A 24,407-nucleotide genomic window follows, 5' to 3' on the forward strand; every position below is an offset into this window, starting at 1 on the left:
CGGTTATGACAAATACACGCAGTGATGTGGCAAAATCGACATAGATTGTTTATCGCCGCCAGGTTAAAGCAGTTGTTTTTGTCCACTTGGCAGGTTTTTATCCTTATCTGAATAAGAACGAAAGATTCATATTCACAACGTAATGTTACATTTTATATATTTATATATATAGATTTGTATTCACGTTTGTGCCATGCTTTGACTCTTGCTGCGGAGATAATTGCAAATGTCCCCTCTGTGGGACCATTACAGGTTTATCTTATCTCATCTTATCTCACCTCGATGTAAGAAAAAGCTTCACCTCAAACAAGCGATTCTCTGAATAAATGTTTCCCTCTGAGAACGTGTTTTCAGTGGATTCATTTATCTTTTGAGTCTCTGGTGTGATTATCCAGCCACTACAGCTGAATTACATGTCATCCAGAGATTCAACAGCAAAGTGTTTTTCCAGACACAATGAGAAAAGCTCAGTGTGCGTCTTCAGGGACCATAATTTAACTGTTGCACATCAGTGACTTTAATTGAACAGTTTCAGAGGGATTGATGTAAGAGAGAACTTCTATCCAGGATGTCAGGAGTAAATGTGTATTGATGTTTCACAGCCTATAATAAATAAAAAACTAAAAATATCACTGAAAGGTCATCCAATCTGGCGCTGAGAAAGAAATAATAAAAAACAGCAGTTGCCTTATTAAATCTTCAGGACCCTTGAAATGACAGCAACGAGGAAGTGAGGATGAAAAGCCAAACAAAAAAATAGAGAAAAGAAGGGATTTCTGTCCTGTACCTGAATTTGTAGTCCCGTCAGGTTCTGTTTGAAATTTGATGCTGGACTTAAATGTAAGTGAAAAAAAAGATTGGAACCTCTCTGCTTTCAAAAAGGGAATTTGATTCAAACCGATGTTTTACATGTGCATAAACATACAGAGGCGCAGAAAAAGCTGAGGACGAACACGGACGTGAACGTGTTTCGAGCTCGGTGCTTCGTCCTCGGGCGTCACAGAGCAGGGAGAAGGAGCAGTGAGTTTGAAACACGCCGGATATCTGCAAGATCTCAGGCAGCCTTGTGTTTATTCATGCTCACATAAAGCAGCATCCTTAACAAAATGTTCACCCTTTGCAAGCAAGGATCGCTCAACCTTTTATCACTTCAAATCATGCCCTGGTCTACGAAGATGGTTCTTTAAATGGACTGTGTTCAAAGGGACAATAAGATGTGGCCTTTGCATTCGTTTAATGAGATTAAAAATAAAGTCGAATAAATCTCAGCATTGGGTTAATGTATAATAATCATTTCTGATGTGATCAACTTTTTGCAAAATCGTGCTTCAAAAAGGTAAAGTTTATTAGCTGATTCTGTTTACTTTGAACTGATTAAATCAATGTTAATGTGCATGTCTATTTCTATGTTGCTTTTCATACTTGTACAACTTTCGTCTTATCCTAAATTTCCATCTACAATTTGTTGTTACTCCCCAAAGGAAACCTGTGTCTGTTCGTGTGCAGCTAAAGAAAAGAAATGTCTCAAACTAGTATAGAATCCATGTTTAGTACCAAGTGGCTGGAAACACAACATATCAGCATCTGGCAGTTTCAGTCTGGAGGGTTCTCACAGGTCTGCATGTACTTAATAGAGCTTTAAATGGAACCTACAGTCCATTCAGAGCCAACTCATCATTATCATCATTCAGTGGATAAAAACCCCACTCTCATTCCAGATAACTTGAATCTTCATTATGGACGTGTGAAAAGGCAAAATACACACAATACAATAGTGTTGTTCACACTTAAGTGTCTGAGTGTCATTATAAATGTGTGTGTGTGTGTGTGTGTGTGTGTGTGTGTGTGTGTGTGTGTGTGTGTGTGTGTGTGTGTGTGTGTGTGAGAGAGTGTGTGTGTACCACGTGACTGGTCCTCCATGTGTCCCATCGTTTCGATCTGCTCCACCAGGTCATTCGAGTTCCACTGACTCATACCCAGCAGAATGGCGCTCTTCCCCTCCAGAACATCTGCTGACACACACAAAAAAACACACACACACACACACACACACACACACACAAAAGAAGAGTGAGATGGTGTATTAGTCTCTCTCTCTGCATGTCAGTAATGTGGTAGCACGGTGCTTGAGCTCATAAGTGTAACGCCCGCCCCTTCACCTACGCTGCGGGTGTTCTGACAGATTTGACTTTTCCTCAGGTGCTTGACTCACATCTGCCTCGTTCTTTTACTGGTTCTGTGGCCCCTGTTTGGGGCGGACACCTCCCACCTGAGGCAGCGGGTGAACTGTGCACACGACTCACACGGTGCTGGTTTTCTGCCGGCTGGGCGTGGTGTCCGCCCTGTTTACATCTGTCTGACCAAACAGCACATGCTGATTGTTGCAGCCGGAGTCGACCGCCTGATGCGCGGCAAACAAACAACCCAACAAAATGCCACAGGAGAGCCGACAACACTGCAAACAGCCGGGTCTGGTAAACATGTGTGGTACAGGAGGCTTTTCAAACACATTAATTACCTCTACTGCCGTTTGCCAAGACTTACAAAGCTGAAATTTTGGCCTGAACGATTAATAAAAAGATTAAATACGCCCTATAGTCAGTGGTGTAACATGTTTACTGAGCTTTGCAGACATGATTCTGGTTTAACCATCGTCTGTGAGGAGCTTTAATAGACCTGCAGACACACTGGCAGCGGTTTGATTATTGGCTGATAGAGATTCAGTGCCTGCATCATGTGCTGCCTGCACTACATTTACAGACCCCCCCACAGCGTTCTCTTGTAAACAAACCCAGTTATGATGAGCTTCTGTGTTTCACGCAAAATCTCCCTGTCTGTGTGGGGACTTAAGACCTGAAGGAAAGTTTTGAATTTTTGTATTTAACGAAACCTGCAGCATTTATATCAATGTTCCGATCGGTGGGCAGTCTGCACTGTCTTCTGGTTGCACATTGAGTATTGACCGTAGATTATCTGCATCCCATCTTCTCCCAGCACTAAGTGGACAGCATGACAAGGCCCCCCCTGCGATCCCTCTCTAACATTTGTTCATCGTCTTTACACAGGTTCCCGCCCTTAGCTTCAGGTCCCTGCTGTTTGCTTCGGAGGCACAGGGAGAACAAAGTTCCCAGGAGCAGAACCACGATACATGGACTCTCTTCTTCCTCGTGCTCTCAAACCGTCTTATAGTTGAGTTGATTGATTTTGGTACTACGATATTAATCTCTGCTATGGCTTAAGATTCAGAAAAATGTCATATCATAAAAGTCAGGGCTCAGCTTGAATCTGTAAAGTTAAAACCCATGAAACCAAGCCGAAAAGTATTTGTTTAGCCATCGACTCAGATTTTAGCTTTAATAGCCACATTCACACAATACCAAGGTCATCTCATTACCACCTTAAGGATTAAGGGACTTATGCCTCAGAAGGATTTGGAAAACCTTGTCCATGCATTGATCTTTAGCCGACTTATCTATTGTCATGGTGGGTTCGCAGAACTCTCCCCCCAAAAAAACAATCAGAAAGCTGCAGCACATTTAAAATGTTGCTTCTCAAGTCCTCACCAACACCAAGAAAATGGATTACATCACTCCAGTTGTGAGATCTTAACACAGGCTCCCTGTCTGTCAAAGAACTGACTTCTATCTCCTGCTGTTGGGTTTTAAAGCACAGAATGGTTCAGGGCCAAAACACGTTTCTGATCTATCTGCTTTCTGTCCCCAGAGTCACAATTAAACCAGGAGAAGCAGCATTCAGCTTCTATGCTCCACATAAGGAACAAGCTCCCGGAGATCTGCACGTCTTCTGCAACTCTGAGTTCTTTTAAATCAAAGCTGAAGATTTTCCTTTTATCAAATCAAATAATTACTCTTTTATAAACGCTTTTATTTCTTTTTCTATACATTGATTCTTTTATTCTGCATTTCACTTTTGTATTGTTTTATGTTGCTTTTATAATTTTAATTTTTTATGTTAAGATTTTTTAATTTTCCTTGTTGTTGAAATGTGCTATACAAAAAGCAAACTTGCCTTGCCATAATTAGAGCTAGGTAAAATGGCAGAGATTATCTTTAAGAAAAAAATATTCATTTTCATCAGGGGGCGATCATATCACTTTGGCTTCACTTTTGAGGGACCTGTCATGTCCTCCATCTTTATAGACATGGCTATTAGTAGATTCGATTCGAGCGCTGAGCACCAGTGGCAGGCGTATACTTCATTGTCATGGTAACACACAGTTGAGGCTGTGGAATGGTCGAGGATAATAGAAAGTGACTGTGGATTTAAGGAAAGCAGCTTAAGCAAGAACAGCAAGAAAATAAAAGAAAGGAAAAAGAAAAGAAAGCACCTGTGTGGTCATATAAAAATAACTCTGTCAGAGTAAATGACAAGTTCTGTCTTTTTCCTGAATTCCAGTGAAGAGACAAGCTCGTGGTGGTTCAGCATGACCAACACGGCCGTCTGCCCGTCTGACTGTCAGCTGAGACAGACCGAGACAGGATGAGTCACGCAGGAAGAAACTACTGACAGGCGTCTCACACATGTCCCTGCCTGGCAGGTCGCAGAGACTCTGCTGGGCCCCCGTCCATTCGGATCACACAGCAGACCTCTCTGCTGGACACAGGCCGTCTTTAACGATCTGCTCCGACTTTCCATCCTCCCTCCCTCGGAGCACCATCTTCCCTGCAGTCCCCCCGGCACTAATCTGACTGTAATGATGCAGGGACATGATACGCACTCTCACGGATTCAAACAAACACGGATGAGCGCAAGGGGGAAATGGAAAGCAGCGAGAGAGAGACACGCAGGGAGGTGCACGGTGGATGTGAACAAAGCGCGGCGGGATGTAAGAAAGCCTGTGTCTGGACAGGACGAGAATGCAAAGCAGGCGGCGAAGCAAACCCTGACGAAGCAGGGTGCAGAGACGCTTGCAGCCAAAACACAAGCTCCTCTGAAGAGCACCCTGTGGTGGAGCTGGGGGAAAAAAACTACCTTCGCTAAAAGAGAGATCCAAAGGAATAAAGGTGCAGTGCATACAAACAAAATGCACAAGCAATCAAGATAAATACAGATTTAAGTTCCCACGTCTCCTGCTTTTGGTATATATGAGCTAACTCTGATTTGGTCAACAGGAGTAGAGAGGAATTGAGGTGTGGGATTCTGCCTGCAGTGGACAGCCCAGAGGGAGAGAGAGCAGATTTAGAAACATCCTTCAACCGGTCCGCTCACAGTGAATAAGTGTCAGAGAGGAAGAGGGGGGAATAGACAGCGTGATTGTCAAACGATGAGGGAACGGCCTCGGGTGACCTCCACCACTCCAATTTGTTTTCGCACTCCTCACTTCCTCCATCTCATCATCGTGCATTAGTTGCTGTGCCCATGAAATTGCAGAGAACACTACTCCAAGCTTTATTTTAAGCCAGTTCAACTTCTGCTGGGGTGCACTGTGAGAAATTAGATCGGTTGGTCTAATAGAAACAGGCTGCTGATAAAGGACGGCATTGAACCAGCATGAGTGAATCTTACATGCAGACAATAAACATGTTCACAGATATAAATGGTAAAATGGTATTGTATTTATATAGTGCTTTTATAGTCTTGATGACCACTCAAAGCTCTTTACAGTACACATTCATACAGTGCATCTATTAGCAACACTTTTGTTGTTCTACGAGGGATAATTCAGGGTTCAGAATCTTGCCCAAGGACACTTCAGCACGCAGATGGGGAAAATTGGGGATCGAACTGCAGACCTTCAGGTTGCAGGACAACTGCTCTACCCCTCAGCCATAGCCACCGACATAATACAGACACACCATGGAACGAAATGGAGGCTTAATTAAACAGATATTCATGGTCCCCTGATGATGAATCCTACTATCTTCCCCTGACTTTCCCTCTTGAATTCTACCATATTCTACCCTGAATAAACTCTTAAATATATGTTTCCAGGAGCTTGTATGTTTTAAATGTTAAATAATGTTGTAAATAAATGTAAATCTGACAACCCAATAAAATAATATTGTTAAAATAGTTCTGTCTATTTTTCCTGTTCGTTCAGCTTCTTATATGTTGGCTCGTATTAACTATAGTATTTGTACTCATATGATTCACATGTTGTCATTTTCCTTTATTCTGTATTTTTGTCCTTGAGCGTGATCACATGGGAAAACCTGATGCTGGAGTTATTCTGTACAGCTTTGTATTTGTTTATTTTGTTATTGTTTGCTTCTAAGAACCACAGCTCTTTGGGTAATTCTGTTTACTTTGTACTGCTTTAATAAAATATTAATGTGCATTTCTATTTTTATATTGCTTTTGATACATGCAAGACTTTCATCTTATCCTAATTTCCATCTATATTTTCCTGTTACTCCCCAATGGAGGATGATGCAAGTTTCATTTAGTCTTTTATGCTCCCAAAAGATAAACTTTCCATGTCTTCTGCGTCTGCCTGCGTCGATGTGCAGCAGATTACACGAAGCAGGTGCTGAGCAGCCAGAGTTTCATTCGATTCAAAGACTGAGGCAGCTGCATTCACTGATCAACACAACTCTAACAGAAGAGAAGGAAGTGAATCAGTGCAATCACCTCCTTCAGGGACTAGTTTGACATGAACACCTGGGTTTTTCAATCTTATACTAAAATCCACTGCTAGCAAGAGTTTTTTTCTTTGCCCTCTCCTAACACAAAACTGTGAAACTTTCCAAATAGTTTATTTCGTTTCCCTATAAAATGTGACATAATTTAAAACTGTTCCTGTTTCGCCTCCTGTGATCTGAAAGTCGGACTTTACCACCAGGATGTGAAAGCAGCTCATTTTTTACAGGTACAAAAACACCACCTGTCTAAAGATCTCCCACATCTGGATCTACAATAACATCAAATATTCTTCTGTCCTAGTTTTACACAACAATTCATCCACATGTGCACGTACCCCTTTGAGAGAACTTGTTGAATATGTTCAACAGAGAAACACGGAGTAACACAAACTCCTTCCACCTTCAGTAGCGGAAACAGACAGTTTGGGCAAAATGCATATTTGCCTTTATGCCGAAAGGTCGGAGATAATTATGTGCTCCTACAATATGAAGAGGAAAAGTTTAGGTTATCTCTGCATCAACACAGGAAACAGTCTCATCTGGTTTGTTCCAGGCGTCACCACGAGATCGCCATGCAACCATCTCCAGTTCACTGCACTCAGCCAAGAAAGAGACTCACATATAAAACCACATATCCATTTTACCCTTTGATATATTTTTTTTAAATCAAGGTCCATTTACTATTCACTGGGAAATTGGACACTGTCCAAAAACAGCCAAGTGCACTTGGGTGAAAACATAACCTCCTGGCAGCCCTTATTATAACTAAATTTCCTATTTGTTTACAAACTCAGTTTCTTAAAACACCGCCTTCTTACTTTCAGGTTCTATCTGTCAATTCAACCCAATTATTTAAAACGCATGTCATCAACTAACGAATCAGGATGAACACACGGCTAATTTGTCAACAGCTCGCATCAATAAGCAAAGTGACGATTGTGTTGACATTCGCTCGAGCAGCCGCAAGGCACGATCAGATGTGATCAACTTGAGTAGATCAATTGCATTATTAGGTAAACAAAAAGTTTGTGTGTATTTGTGTTTGTGTGTGTCTGTGTGTGTGTTTGTGTGTTGTGGGAGATATAGCCGAATGCTATGAAGAGGAGAGATAATTTTTCATTTATATTACGACAGGCAAGTGGAGATCCGGTGGAATTTATGTGATGCTGCAGAGGGTGTAAAAAAGAGGAAGAGAAAGAAACCCTGTGTAAACCCCTGCTGCTGCTGCTGCTGCTGAAAGAGCTGAAGCCCTGAAACACACTGAGAAATCCATTACACATAAAAGGATATAAATTTATGAGATCATGCATCATTGAAGATTTTATTCGGTTTATCAGTATTACATTTTTCAAGAAATGCAATTTTTCCGAAGTTTTCTCTGCCGATATAAACACTTGAAGCTGAAGACTCAAAATATTATCTTAACATCTCACAAATTAGAAAAGGTGACAGCGTTATCCTGTGTTTCATCTTGTTAAACAAAAATCTCATATCTTCAATCCTGCCGAGCTATTTTTTCTTTACAAAAAAATACATATTCCAGTTTGCACAGTATATTTGATAAAAGATTATTTTGTGCTTTATTAATATCAAAGAAAATAAATGCATGGAACTCTTCACAGTGAGTAAAGGCTTGTCTCCTGTTGACCTTGTCAAAGTAAAGCTCCAAGCAGCTTCTTCAGTGAGCACAAAGCTTCCATCTGTTAATCGGCAGAAACACATTCTCTGGGTGAAACAGGGAAAAATAAAGTGTAACGTTCGACGAGAGCTTTGGATTTTGCTTGTGTGTGTGTGTGTGTGTGTGTGTGTGTGCTAGGGGCAGCTGTGTGGACGAGCTGAGAGCTGCTGCTGAGAGAAGACAGCACCAAACCATCCAGCATGCAACAGCTGTGCAGCCTCCGCACCATGTCACACAAACATTCTCAGACACACAACAACACCAACTGACCGACAACGAACCAGCTCTCTTATCAACCAACACACATCTGCTTTCCATGTTTTACAACCAGAGTCAAACTCATGAACGTTTAAACACTTTTAAGCGTTGTCTTGGTGTCTCATAACTTGTACAGCATACAAGTTATGAGACAAAATAAACATACCTTTGGTGTATATATATAATAATAATAATAATAATAATAGCTAAAACCATAATATATTTCTTTGTATAACACTTCTCAATGCAACTAACAAAGAGCTTTACAACAGAAAGTATGAAACTCACAATCAGAATAAATAATACATTGAAAAATAATAATAAAGATACAGTTTATATTATTCTGTTTCTTATTTAAAGAAACTGTCAGTTGCATAAATTTAGATATTCTATCAGCTGTAGTTTAGAAAAATGTCAAATGATAAATTTTGTAGCTGACTATGATTTAGCAGACGAAAGTCGTTTGGTAAATTTGCATATTCGTAGATACAGCCATGGGATTTGATATTTAGATGCAAACCATGAAAAAATGGATGCCTGAAATCAGAAAGATCTGAGCTGAAGTCTCTGTCCCACGGACTCTTGGCATTTTCCCTGACGAGGCTCCGTCAGACCTGCGCTGCATCCAATTCCCCGTCTGTCATTTCTGATCTGGGTTTCTCCAGGAAGCGAAATCAATGAGCAGGCAGGTAACAGACATGGACAGTTGGGACAGAACACCTCTGAGGCCATGAAATAACTGAGATTAGAACCACTGTCCTGCTGCCTTCTGCTAAGATTAGAAGTTTGAATGATTCATAACAAGTGCGATTGTGACCATAAATAAGAAACAGCTCTCTCTCTCGTAGATTTGAGTGGTTCCTATATTTAATATGTACATTTTGGGGGATACAAATACTTTTTCAATAGGTTTCCTTTTTAACTGGCTCCTGAAGTGATATTACATTTATCATACTCAGAAAATAATCTATACAGAAACTGTGTATATGAGAAAGAAATTTTTAAATAATGGTAACATACACTCACACACACGCAGTGATAACAGTAACAGTCGTCTTTTTAGCAGAAGACTGAGCACATTCCTGACAGTCTTCATACATTTTCATGGCTTTCTGGGTCCACCGGGTTACACAGTGTGAATGGAGGCATTCATCATCACCACATAAATAAAACCGCCCCGAGCTTATTGTTATGGTTTGACTTGTAGGCTTATAAAATGACAAACTCCCCGCAGATCATTCTTCACTCCCCGTTTCCCTTCCGCTTTTCTAAAAACGGCTGAAATTACATTTGGCTTTGGATAATATAATTAAAAAAAGAATGTTACTCTGAGCCTTGTGCAAATAAAAAAACTAGCAAACGGCTTATATGCATCCAGGATTGAGAGTCGTGCAGTTAGCGTGCAACGACTGCGGGCTGAATATTTTAACAACCTTTTATGACCTTGCTCTGTTTTCCCTTTTAACGGAGGCTTCCTTCACACTGAGCATGTGTTTATGTTCGGAATAACTTCCTCTGTAGCTGTTTCTGCAGGACACGTCTCCACTTCTCCCCCTGAGCTCAGACAGCAGAGTCACGTAGCAACTTCAAGGAAAAGACAACCTTCGAAAATAACAGCCTGTTTTGGGATATATGATTTTTTGTACAGGAATATATATTTGCTTGGTTGTTTTTTCCACATTTTAAGAAGCTTCTTAAACCATGAACTGGATATATCAACATGACAAATGAAGCCAAATTGTTGTTTGTGGCAGTATAGGTCATAAACTCCACCTCCTCCATGTAAGCAGATTGGACATGGATCAAAAAAAGGGTAAACTACAGGATAAAAGGTAGTTTCTATTACCTTTACGAAGTTATCATCACACTGATGTTTCTTTACAACACTTAATGCTATAAAAGGTTATTTGATGCTATGGCAATTGGTCGACCACGTCTATCGGCAGGACCGTGACACTGCAGCTCCCCTCTCGATCACTACTGCACAGATTCTGACCAAAGTGCAAGATGGCGGAACCCATACCCACGATATCTCAGCTTCATTTAGTAGGACAGGAGTAAGTGGAGCAATATTAGCCATCTAAAGGTGGGACAGCCATACTTTTATCTTACTTGAAAAGACAAATCCAATGTTTTTCACAAATACTACTGCCACTGTCATATCTGTCTGTTAATTATATATATATATACTATATTACGCTATTTTATTGCATCTCAGAAAACAATGCTGTGAGAATAACTTTTTGTTATTGATGAATCTTCTGTCAGTGCAGATCAAATTGTCTCCCCAGCCGTAAACAGCCTGGAGGCCAGAGGTTTCCCACCTCAGTCAGATGAGGAGCTGCAGGCGACAGGCTCCAGATTCTCACTGAGGTATAGCCTTCTCTGCACAGTGCCCTGCGGTTGGCACACCCGTGCCTTATGCAGCATGAAATCAAATCACAGAATAATGGAAAAATAATCCTCTCCAAGCTTTTTCTTCATCCAGAGTTCTGCGAGCCGTTGTATTCACCACATTTGCTGTTACAGCCGTTAACTAAAAGTACAGCCACATCAGCGGCGGATACATTTTCAACATCAATCCTTTAAATGGAGAGTAAGCTGAATATGAATATGAATGAACATGAAGCTACAGCCAGCAGCCTGTTCCCCTGGTTTAGAGGAAAGAGCAGAAACAGGAGCAGACAGCGACAGCTTGGCTCTGTACAAAGGTTAGAAACACACCTCGCAGCACCTTTAACACTCACTAATTAACATGTCACACCAAACCCAAAGTGTAACACACAAAGTGTTGTGTTTGTGGTTTCAGGGAGTGATTATTACATGACTGGGCACATCCTGATGTCTCTGTTGATCGCCTGCTACAATGCAACTAAGTCGTTTTAAATGATTATATTAACCAAATGAATCTATTAAATTATACAAAATATGTTCATTTGTGAGTTTCAGACACGGTGGTTTTGGGATCTTTGTGTTTGCCTGTCGAAGCAATAACATCAACAAACATCAATATAATTTCTTTGCTTTTTGCACGGCTGAGGAGTCTCTCCCTGTGTCATTCCTTTAAACAGGCTATTTAAATGTGCTATTGACTGAAAAGCACGATAAGGGACATCTCCGCCTCTCCTCTTCACGCACAGGGAGGATATTTCACTGCACAAGGTCGGTTCACATGCAGCACATGTACATGTTATCTTGTGCCTCAGTGATTTCCCCAAGCAGCTAGGCACCTTGACTCTGGTTTCATAATAAAAATGCATTTCCAGCCAGACACAGCTTTTCTCCATGACACCTGTGATAAGGATCGATAGTTTATGGTCTGCTTGACTCCGTGTGTAGCGAACATGAAAGGAACCAAACATGCCCTGGAAAGGAAATTAAGAGAGCAAAGCAAATGACGGATCGGGGCAAGAGGAGAGAAGGAGAAATCAGTTGAGGAAAAGTGCGAGTGACCGAAAAATCCATGAAAACTTCCGTGTGACCTTCTACCACTGTTATTAAATCCAAGGACAAACGTGGAATTGGAGCAGAGTGTTCTCCAGACGTCTGCTCTGTTCCCCACTGAGCCTCATCTTCACCATCTATTTATATTGCAGGCAGGGTTTCCCCGTGTTGGGGGTGTTACATGCTGTGGAGGCTGGAGACCATTCCGCAGAGTGAAAATAGGCTTTGTCTCATCGTGTCAGAGTAACGTCAGTATTATATCTGCAGAGAACCCAACGCAGGAAGTTCATGTCACACTCAGACAGCGGCAAGAAGACAAGTGAAACAGATGTGCTGAGTGATGAAGTGAAAACTACGTCCGCTCTGTGAGGGATCACACTGCGCCCTGTGGAGAGATGACACTGGCAAAACAAAGCTCGCACTGAATGGATTTGAAGGGTAATTTTCTCGCCCTCCCATCATCATCTGAAAATCCAGCAGCGTTTGGCTGCTCACCAATTTTGTCTGTTATGTCTGTAACGTCAGTCGATAGGTCGTCCTCCCGGCGCACGCTGGTCAGCTGACTGAGTGACTGTCGCGAGTTGATTCCTCTTTCACTCCCGTCCCCTCTCAGATAATCGATAGCTGCGACATTCTTCACACTTCAGTGCCTCTGAGCTCATCGTCGGTGACAGGCAGATAATTCTCGGCTGTTTGACAGATTTTGTCTCTGCTTGATTTCCGCGGTAAAAGACCTTGCAACATGTTAAGAGCTCTCTTCGCCGGTCATGAGTTTATTCTCCTGCGTGGCAGCAGAACACGTGACGGCAGCTTTCAGAGAAGTCCTGCAGGTTCAACTGGACTTTCTTAAGGCTGATTGACCCTGAAAGACTGTTCATTCTGGTAAATCTGTAGTAAAGCTGGTAAAAAACATCATCTGCAATGAATGAATCTTCTATTACTTAAATATAAGACAACTCCTATTATTTGTATAGAATATCTGTTCCAATATGGAATCCTTTCCCTTTAGAGAGGCAGTTGTGTTTGTTCTTTTGGTTCAGGTGTTGTGCACTTAGTTTTTATAATGGCAGGAGACATTTCGATTATATGAAGAAAAGTTGGACACTAGAAACTGACAACACACCCCTGGCTATTGGCCGACTTCATGTAAAAACACATTATAATAATAGCAACTGATTAGTATCTCTACCGTCAGTCTCTAGGGGGATGTGCACTTGGAGTGAATAATCGGTGGAATAAGTATTACTCCTATTCGCCTACAGGCTCACAGCCGAATGTGTGTGTGTGTGTTTCAGGTCAGTCGGACATCTTGAATGAATTTGCAGAAATCTTCAGCGGTGCACTGAGATCAGTCTCAAACACTTGAGAGGGATGAAAGTTAATTCATAATCCATTAGTGTCCCGGTCAGACTCTGAACTCAGGATTCACAGTTTAGTCATGGACACATGTGAACATCGTACAACACGACCCTGCACCAGGATACACAGTAATGGTGTCAGTATAACTGGAAGAGAATTCCTCTGGGTCTTGGGATTGGTCATTGGTCGGTCTACGTTTCTATATTAGCACAGACACTTCTCAACACAGGAAGTGAACAACTCAAAACCTTGGGTTTCTCATGACCTGAACTTTAAACACTTTACTTGAGCAAAACATCCAGTTGAATTTGTTTGAAATATAAACTGCCACTTGATTTATTAAAAGTAAAAAGGCAAAATATTCCTTTTGCTGCTTTTCTTTGTAGAATGAACATCATAGAGTTCTGCAGAGATTTAAAGACACCTCAAAAGACGTATATCACCGTTTTCAACACTGATGTACATTTACAAACAAGGTTTCAGATAAAAACCTCAAAGTGGACAAAACCCATCATTATTGTAGTATTTGGTGGATGAAGGAATAAATAAGCAGTTGAATGGACATCGATACTGTTAAACAGATAAATATGAGAAATTTGTTTTTACACCACAAGGTTTAGGCTCAAGGTTCTCACTTTATAAAAGCTGAATAAACCAGAAACTTTTGGTCATTTTACAAAAACATGTTAATTACTTTAATGGTAAAGGAATTACTTATTTATATTTGTATTTGCCCAGAAACTTGGAAATAAAAGCAGAACATCTCGGACAAACGTCCTATGATGGAAAAGAGCCCCATCCGCAACAAGTGTGGAGATAAGTTTGAAAAAGAGTGAAAACAGGATCAAAGGGAAATCAAATGTGATACTAACCTCTGGCATCAAAGAATTCCTCATCAGAGCTGTCCACGGATTCTTGTGCGATGTTCTGCAGACACCAGTGAGGGGCGCTGTGCTTTCGAGATGAACCTACGAATCGTAAAAAACAAAAAGACAGAAAATCAGCTTTTTACACTGGAAGGAAGACTGACAGGACAGAAGAGGACACATCAAATATTAAAACTGTACATTTGAGTTGCTTTCTTTCTGCCTTCTCCGCTCGAAACATTGAATAAAAAGCAAAGCATGAATGACCCAGGGGGTTGGTTGGGGGGGGATAGTTGGCCTTTTGAGAGACACAGCGGGAGAAACCACCCAAATGGACTTTCCTTTGAGCAGTGTCACAGCACACGAGTATCTCAGCAAGGGAGCCTGTCGTGACCTTCTGATACAGGAGGAGGGATGAAAAAGGATTGAGAGCACTTTCCATTTGTTGACAATAGTCACTTTTAAGTACCGGGCCTGAATCCACTGCAAATAACAGACGGAGTTCGGGTTTCTTCAAATCACAGAGGAAGACAGAATCTGTAACAGCCGGGGTGAAACCGACAAGATGAGCCTGCAGCGGAGGTTATTCATAAACTCAAAAGATTAATACTACTATGCTTTATTTTATTTTAACACATTTTCCTAGTGCAAGTCCACTGAGCTGTGTCAGGGTTGAAATGTATTCTCACTCAGTGTGTTTCCAGGAGTTGGAACAGTGACTTAAAGAAGCCTCCTCTGGTCGTGCAGCTGTAATGAACCACATGTTCCTCCGCTGGCCCTGGGGTCAAATCTTCAAGCTTCATTTTCCCACAGCCTGGCTCCACTGCATCTTCTCTCTCACACAGTCGAGACCTAACGTGGCCACGAGCTACGAAAATTCATCACATGAGCAAAATGCGAGAGGCAGGAATATGATAGAAAATTGCTATATTTCACCTTCTATCATAGAAATCATGGGAAATAGGACATATTTGATAAACTGTCCCAAATGGCACGATTCAGTTCCACTTATTGTTCCTGCAGGCAAGTGATAGTATGCATACTGAAACATACATCTGAATTCATACTGCAGGGAGTCTGCTTGCTTTTTACATACTATGCATGTAATTATTAACCGGGGCTGGCGGAGACGTGTCCCTCTTGGGATTTTGAGCAGTTTCCACCCATCACTGTACGCCACTCAACTCCGAGTTAGCTCCTCTCGCCCCCCCGTGAATCTCAAAACGGGCTCATTCTCGCCGAGAAACTTGTCCCTCGAGGCTTTGCATGAAGTATGTGCGTCGTCATTCTTACCCAACGAGGTTACGACCAGCAATCACTTTCAGAAAATGTCAATTTTCAGTGTGGCGGTACTCTAATGACACTGGAAGTGCTCTCTGTATTATATGTTCCGCACGGCCGCTACTTAACTAGTTACTCATTCCCTCTCTACTTCTGGATTTCTCACACATACACCATCATGAGAATAGAGCCTGTCTCGTTCCACTCATGCTCCCTTCTCTCGCCAAACAATACCCAAGGTCAGGTTATAGATAAAGACTCAACTAGCAGCACATTGGAGTGTCTACGCTCATGGGCTTTCATATCTAATTCAGATGCGCCAGACAGACAAGCACCAACTCCAACCTCGAGCGTATAACACCAGTGGCAAGAGGTAAGGACACAACAAGATTTGGGTTTTCATTCTCTAGGCTTATCTGACCAATAGGAATGCAAACATCGACAGCCTTTCGTGGATGTGCTGTTTGAATTGGTGACACTAAAGTGAGGGAGACATATTGGGGATGACATGTGAGACAGAATCTTCCGACTTGGGGGTGACGACTGCTCATGTTACTCTACATAAGGAATGTCTGTCTTCCAGGTAGTCTAGCTGTTCTGGAACATCCCCTCAAGAAGCGAGAGCAGGGGCCGACATTCTCCTATACAAGTTGGAAGGAGTTGACAAATCATGACAGATTGAGCTAGCTGGCCAATCAGAGCAGAGTGGGCCTTGATGATAGGGGGGGCCTTAAAGAGACAGGAGCTAAAATCAAGTGTTTCAGACAGAGGCTGAACTGAGGAGCTGTAGCAATGCAAAGTAAACCTTTTCAACTTCTCACGCAAATCCAAATGATGAACCTGAATACTGTTTTCTTTAAGTCCCACTTTTTCAACACATTTGCTGATTTGCCATGACTGTAACTAGTTGGCTGTCAAAAAGTTGCACCATACTGCAGGAATGCGTAATGTGGATGAATGACTCACCTTTCTGACAAGGGGAATCAAGACGCCCTGGACATAAATAAGCATGCCACCCACATTAGGGAGAAGCTCGAGCTCTCTCCTCAACCTTTGACTTAGGAGTCACTCTGTCCCTCCACAGCTCAAGGATCCCTGAGCCAAGACAGAACCTTTAACCCCCGTCATCTCGGACTTTGCTGGAGGATGAGCAGGGAGGCTCAGGCCTGGATTAGCTCAGTTCTTTGTGTGAGCATTTATTGCAGCAGCACTGACAGCCAGAGCAGTGTTTTTCTTCCATCTTACGCAGTCACACACGTTCCATCCTCAAGTGCTAATTGTTGTCGACTAAACTGCAGCTGGAGGAGCTCAACGTACACATCCAAGATAATTTCGTTTAATTATGCAATTGCTTTGATCAAAGGAAAATGAGCAATTACTCCATCAAATATCAAGATGATTGCAAATTTTGAGAAAACACTTCCACCAGCTCCTTATACACATACACACACAGATGAAAATACACAGACAAACATCTGCATAAAACCTTTCAAAAATTCCGACACTCTAAAAGTGCATGTTATTGCATGATTTATTTGCATTACTAAACATACAAAAAATGTAATATCACAATTAATTTGATAACGACATTGTTACGTTTTGAGGGAGGAGATGGACCCAGGATGCAGAGGTTATAACAAAAAGGGGATTTAATATGCAAAAACGTCTTTAACAAGACAAACACAAAACAAGAACACTAACAAAAGTAACACTGGCGACAAGGCGCACTGAGAACAAGGAACGAGGAAGCAATAGGAGCTGGTCGAAACCGCAGGAACAAACAAAGCATCTCTCTCGACGTGTGGAGAAAACAACGAGTACAACCCGACAAAGGGCTTGGGGAACACAGAGGCTTAAATAGACACAAGAGGGAAGGCAGGAGCAATTAGACACAGGTGAAACACATAAGGAGTGGAGATGACAATCAAAGACAGGAAGTTAAGAACGAAACAACACACAAGGAAAACGGGACTACAAAATAAAACAGGAAACAGAAAATACAAAGAGACTGAAATTAACAAACAAAAATGACAGGACACCACAGACATGTTATGAATCAGACCTTTTGATTCCCTCGTGTTGGTTTTGTACCAGTCTCCGAAAATTCAACACCAGTTAGGATCTATTAAGAAGAACTATGTGTCACTTTTTATTGCAACATAAGATAAGTCAGAACCCGACATGGGCTCTGAACGAACACTGGGTTGATAGTGTGCAAGGTAGGCCGACATGTCTAAGCTCTCAACCAACACAAACTGTCAGCCTGGAACAGCCTGGAACAGCCTGGAACAGACAACACAAGCCTGAAGGGCTGCGTGCTTGTGTCTGATATCTGGCCCGTCACCTTCCTTGTAGGTTGCTCTGCGACTGTCTGAGTATTGTGGAGAGCCGTGCTGAGGAGGCATGTGGACGGGAGGAGGCGTTCCTGTGTGCCACAGTGTTACAAGCTACTGCCGAGACAGAACACACACACACACACACACACACACACACACACACACTCCAGGAGAGTGAGGAGGAGCTGATGGGCAGCACAGCACGAGCAGAGGAAAGGAACTACTTTGAAAAATAAAAACACTCTCTCTCCAGCCAGCTGCCTCCCTGAAACAACTTTCCAAAAGCTCCCTCTCGATCAGGAGATTTGATTTTCGTCGGAGGGCACTCGATGCACCATCACATCCCCCTCATGTGGCCCTCCAAGTGATCTTCAAGTACAGGTTTCATTTGATTGATCCAATGCTGGCAGATACCCATGCACAACGCATTCTGTGGATGTTACTGCATCCTATTTACTCCTGGAGCTGTACATGCACTTTGAATGTCTTATAGGGTTTAGGAAAGGAAGGAACTGCTGATGTGGCTGAAGCCTCACACCAGTGCACCTATTACAGAGATTGCTACAGCTCCCTGAAGGGTGTTTACATTGCACAATATCCCCATATCTATACAGAGGGAATGCTTGAAACGACTACAGATTGTGATCAAAGAATCGGAAGGACTGCAAATCTGAGCAGCTCCTCCTGCTCATACATGGAAAACGGTGCTGACTTCACATTGTTTCCTTCAGCTGGCATTTTGATTCAGGTCCCTGAAAACCACAGGGATCTTTATGAGAACAACACTTATGAGCGCGCACCCACGATTTCACTCAACAGCATATTGGAAGTCAATATTGCTGTAACTGGATTGCAGTTTCAAGTATATCAGGCGTGATTGGTTTAGCCATGTACATGGTGTTAAACAATTTGTCGCATCGCTTACAAAATGAAAGCCAATGAGGGAACTGAAGCGTACACAATTTGTATGCTGTATCAACATGAGTTTTAAAATACTAGTGTTAATTACGTCAATCATGTTTAGGACCCCCTCTCGTGAAACGTGTGGTTAAACCTTGTTAACGTGCACATTCGTTGTTTTTTTACACAACACCATGGACAAAATATTCAGTCAAAACGATGGCTGAGTATTCTTACGACGCTCAAGCAGCCGGCTAGCAGCCAGGGCACGAGGTATTTCATATTTGCACATTAGAATATTCATGGAGCCAGGATTCTTTCACTGAAGAAGTAAACAGAGATGTTCTTTCAGTTTCTATACAGACTTTTATTTGTTTTTTATGCAGAAGAACCCTCTTCAAAATATAAATCCAAGAAAAGTATTTTACTTTATGTGTCAGCAGAGGAACTTTGATGGATGATATCTACTATCATGCCCTAAGACTTTACATCCATACTAGCAGCTGTGTTTCAAACCAAGACCAAACATTCTAAACAGTATATTATAGAGCCTATATTATATTCTCATACATGGGATGGACGGCAGAGATAAAAATATTTAATAACATTAAAATGTTGTTTTAAATTCAGCCCTGAAATTTCATTTTCTTTTTTCAAATTTCATCCTATGTTCATTCAACTAAAACCATTTGACATTTTGTTCTAGTTTCATTCAGTGGGAGGTTATCTATTCAGATGTAAAAAAAAACATATCCCTTAAATTGACTTTACTTAATTTCTTTGCTGCACTCAGGGTAAACATATTGATTTCAGTATTCACGCAGTTGGTATAATTACACTCCAAAGCAGATATAATGGCTCCTTCACAGTAAAGTCAGCCTTTCCAATTCCAATTTCGTTCTAATTTTAAAAAGTATGAATCGGTATCTAGTCAGTGCTTTGCAATGAATTAACACACTTATACATGGTAAACAAAAAAAAATTGCAAATATGGTCAATGGACAATCAGCTTTTTATAAATTAGGTGTCAGGATGTTTAAATGTGCTCAAATAAATCCACCTCTCAAAGCTACCAAAAAAATAGCAATTAGTGATTCATCACTCACTCTACTGCAGTTGTTTTCATAAATTAAAATCAAAGCACACAAAATAAACTTCAAATTATTCTGAAATTGAATGGGCAATTTATGGAAACTGAAAAAATGCAGCGAGGGAGAGACGGGCGGGGAGAGGCTCAGCGCTTCACTGGGATCGGTTCAAAGTAAATCTGTTTGTAAGTCCATCTAAAGAGCTTCACTTCAGAGAAAGACAGAAGGATGTCTTTCTCTGAAGTGAAGCTGTGATTCACCTCGTCCTTCTTTCATCTTTCTTTCCATCATCATGCTTCCCCGCTGTTCACACAGAGTCCTGCAGCCGCTTAAAACAGTGGGCTGACAGCATCTATTACTGCAGCGGCACCACTGCCATCAGGGGGTTCACCTGCTCGCTCTCCTGCTCACACAGGTATGATTCTCCAGCTGCAGTGATACACGTGTGAAGAGGTCAAAGGTTTGACTTTTAATGTCGGGTTGAATGGATGGCTCAGTTTTCTGGATTGTGTGTTAAATTTGTAGAATCCCTGAAAACGCAAGATTGCTAAAAACATTTATTTCAGGTAGTTTTTGTTTTGTTTTTACTACATACTGCAGTTCTTTTATCACTTCAAAGCTGTTCCATCTAAGGAACCTTTAATTTTACTCTACGCAACCTATCTGAACAGCGCTAGCAGACAGACAGAGTTAGAGATTTGCTGCGGATGTGCGTCCTGAGTTCAAGATGAAAAAGTAGTGGTAAGTGTGTCTGTTTTTAACTGCATGATAAGAGAGCACAGAACATCTTTCATTCCGCATGACTCATATTATATAATATTCAAAGTGGGAGAAATCAACCATCAGTGGCTCATGTGATTTTTTTCCTGAAATAAACCCCATCATTTATTAATCTACTACATGGTACTTTCCGTTGATTCGCAGCGTAATTTGCACACTGGATAAACAGTGGTATAAAGTAATGGTTTCTAGAGGAAGGCAGCTGTGGAAAGAGGCTGAAATTATGTATTCAGGATGGCAACTCTGGGATTTAAGAAGTAAGAAATAGCACGAGTGCAGCTCCTGAAAAATGCATAATTGAAATCATTCATCTTTCTATCTTCCACACATGTGCCCCGACTACTCTGAGATATCATCTAACCTTGGACTGTCCAAGTGCCTCTGACTGTAGAGAAGGAGATGGAAATGTGTTGCAAGCGCTCTTGTCTAAGCTGAAGTATTTTACTAAGACAAAAAAGGAAAATATAAGGACTAAAAACACAGGGGAAAAAAACTGATTTTTACAGTTTGTTATTTGACACCAGCTTTTACGCCTCAGGCCAACGTGAGCTCCTAGTCTATCTCATATTTAATAATCACACGGTTCAAATGTTTAAACAGCATTTAATCTGCAGTTCATTAACTCGTGATTCATTTACACCGATCATCTTGGGGTCGACCCTGCAGCTGCCTTTAACTGCCTTCAAGACGCTCTATCGTAGAGTGTCAAGAAAGTGATAAAGAAAAATCACCACTTTGTGCGAATCCACACCACAGTTTAATTTGTTCTTTCTTTGCCTGAGATCAGATCAGTTCTGTGTGTGAGTGATTATAAAAGAGAAGAGGAACAGAGTCCCTAACTGACCGGTGCCGAGTGATACGCCCCGATGCAGTGGAGCTGCCAGCGGGGGGGGGCACCCGGATGCTGTCAAGGCTTTAATCTGAGTTTTTCACCACACAAGTCTTAGTGCATCGATGTGGAATAATCAAAAGAATCACTATTGTGTCAGCATGCCTGCTGAAAGAAAAATCCGAGGGGAAACAGTAAATAATCAAAGTTGATTGGCCACTTTGAAGCTATATTGAATGTATTGAGATCAGGTCTCCCATCTGATATCCCATTTTCTTAATCTTATGGAGTTTTCAAAAGACCTCTAATATCTTATGGGTTCAGCCACGGGTCACAGACCACCCCTCTGCAGAATTTAGTGGACTCTGGTTCACTGGTTTCGGAGTGTTCTGGCTAACACACGTTCAAACAGCAATGAAACCCGCTTGGCAAAGGTAACAAACTGGACTCAGTCTCGAAAGCACCTGGGTTGAGAACAAGAGGTCTGGTGTTACGACCCAGAGAGCCATTAAACGGCCACAGAAAATCAGCCTGATCTCCCACCTCCTGGAATGAGGTTCATTCAGTAAACATGAGATATGTATGTATGCAGGATAGAAGTATTGCAATCTCAAATGTGAAGCTGCTTCAACATGATGAAGTGAAGTACTCTGGGTTTTAAAAATAATGAGCGAGCCCTCAGCATTGAGAACGACCCCATAGGAGGAACTCCTCTGCATCAGAGACCTACTCTGCTTTTGATACATTTCCATAATCCTAGAGGAATTTTCCTCTTTCTGGATCTTTGCCCTCGCTCCTCTCCAGCCCAGATGGCCTGTAAGCTACACAAGTGGCAATCAGCTCATTTTGTAATTAGGAGTATTTAATATCCCAAGCAACGAACAGCACCCAAAAGAAGCACTGGGTCTCATGTGATGGCACGGGCTGCCGTCATGCAGAGAACAAGGGCAGGAGAGGCTCTCTGATGACGCAAACCATTACCGAGTGAATATTTGATAAGGCCGAACATCAGAGTGTGATATCGGCCACGTCAAGAGGAAATCCAATAACGTTTCTTTCCTTCTATGCACGGAGGAAGGGGAGGAAATGAGTGCCTGCGTCCCTCACTGCAACAAGCAACATGCTCCAGTAAAGATGGAAATCACAGCAGGCTAAATGTAGCGCTGCCTCGAAACCCACAGAGGAATATGCCCACTGGGTGAGGAGGCAGGAGACAGTAACTTAACCACAGACACCTGGTGACGGAGAAACAGACGAGAACTGTATTTACTGTCTACGGGGTTGAAGTTAATCTGAATTTTTCTGACATGATAATTGAATAATTCGATTGTGCAGCGCAGGCTTTGGAGGAACGAGGTGCTGAGCTGCCTGAGCTGCTGCAGGAACACACACTGTTCACTGTAACTTATAATGGGTTTCTTGTCGAGACACGAGAGGTCTGTGTGCCGTGATAATATTGGAAAAAATCGTATTCTACTAAACCCTTCACATTATTACAAGATACTGATCTGTTTATCTTTTTCTGGCATAGTATAAATAGACTGCGATAATGAAAAAAAGACCTAGAGGAGAGTGAATATTAGACTTTCATTCATCGGGTGGCCAGGAACATGGCTCCGAATCAATGTCAGTCTTTCTGTGTTTTCTGGATGTGTTAATAATTAAATGTTCGCTTCACTGCTTCTTACAGCAAGTGGCTAAATAATTATTGCAGGATTTATAAATAATCCAAACCGACTGAAATGTGCTTTCTCCAGGACGCCACTGACTTCCATTCAGCCACCCATGGGTCTCCTATAGAAATATAATTGGGAACATTTCTGATATAGTGTCTGTGGCTCGTTAGAGGAACAGGCTGATGCAATGATTGGTCTCTACTAACTTCTGGGTGAGAAATCCGTCTCTTCAGCTGCTATATTTTCCAATATAGGAACTAACTCTGTTTCTGGCGCAGGGCATTTAGTAAACAGTGATACAATGAGAGTGTTGAGATGGAACCAAAACAGTAAAATGACATAAGATGACAAAAACAAAACAAACCCCTTATAACCTTTGTCAATAATGGTCGGCAGCAGAAAGCTCACAGCATTGTGTCTCCATTAATGAGAATGAATGAATGGCACTAAGTCAAACGCACACCGACACCAAGGCCCTACAGTCCCCTTGGATTCAATCAGGCTGCATCAAATTACACACACTCAACGATATCAGTCCCCTCATCGTGCCTGTTTGTTTTCATCAAGATCAATGAATTATTCTCGTGGAGAAAACTGGGTAAATATATGATACGGCTCGATCTTGTAAAGGTAAGTGGAAAGATCCTGGATCTGCCCAGAGATTAATGGGTTCTTCATCGGACCATGTCTCATCCTTGCACCGAGTTGGACAGTTCAAGGAAATGATCGATAACATAACAACAGCCTGTTTTTTTCAAATCACTCAGCAACTCAAATCAACCTGAAATACAAAAACTTATTTTCAGTGTTTACTCCTCGCAGACTGAACCCAACAGTAGATTCTAAACTAAGTGTGTTTGTTGATACTCAACAACATTCGAGAGCCGAGTGATTTTCCCTTCAATCAGTCTCTTTCAAGAGTTTAAGAGCTTCTTCACAGACGTTGTTTGCCAAAAAGGAAACAGAAAAGGCGGCTTTCTCCCCCCCCACCCTGTATTCAGACACTAGCCTGACGTCAACTATTTTCTCGCTGCGACAAACGAGAGGTAGATCGTGGCGGGCTCCAGGTGAGCTGGTCCCTTGCCACCGCCTTTTGTCTGTGAGCCTTTTGAGTGGCTGCTCCCAGACGCAGGCGCCCTGTGCTTCCTCATGACAAACAGCAATTAGATTTAAATTAACACTGTTTTGTATGATCAACTCAAATAGCAGAGGTCGCAGGCTGAATGCATTAGCACATGTCTCGGAGGAAGTCGAGCAGCCTGCCCGAGGGACCATTTGTCTGTGTGACGCTGCACACAGCAAGCTGTTGC

General features: G+C 41.9%; 1 protein-coding gene across 1 annotated transcript in view; it reads right to left on the reverse strand.

Moving 5' to 3' along the window:
* pitpnm3 (PITPNM family member 3) overlaps nucleotides 1-24,407 on the reverse strand; it is a 73,335-nt gene that overhangs the window by 43,601 nt on the left and 5,327 nt on the right. The window contains exons 2-3 of the mRNA XM_062386659.1: nucleotides 14,214-14,309; nucleotides 1,902-2,009 (exon numbers count right to left, since the gene is read on the reverse strand). Of these exons, the coding sequence (XP_062242643.1) occupies nucleotides 1,902-2,009; nucleotides 14,214-14,309 (204 nt within the window). The remainder of the gene's footprint in view (nucleotides 1-1,901; nucleotides 2,010-14,213; nucleotides 14,310-24,407) is intronic.

This window comes from Platichthys flesus, chromosome 4 (genome assembly GCF_949316205.1).
Source record: "Platichthys flesus chromosome 4, fPlaFle2.1, whole genome shotgun sequence".
NCBI classification, from domain to species: Eukaryota; Metazoa; Chordata; class Actinopteri; order Pleuronectiformes; family Pleuronectidae; genus Platichthys; species Platichthys flesus.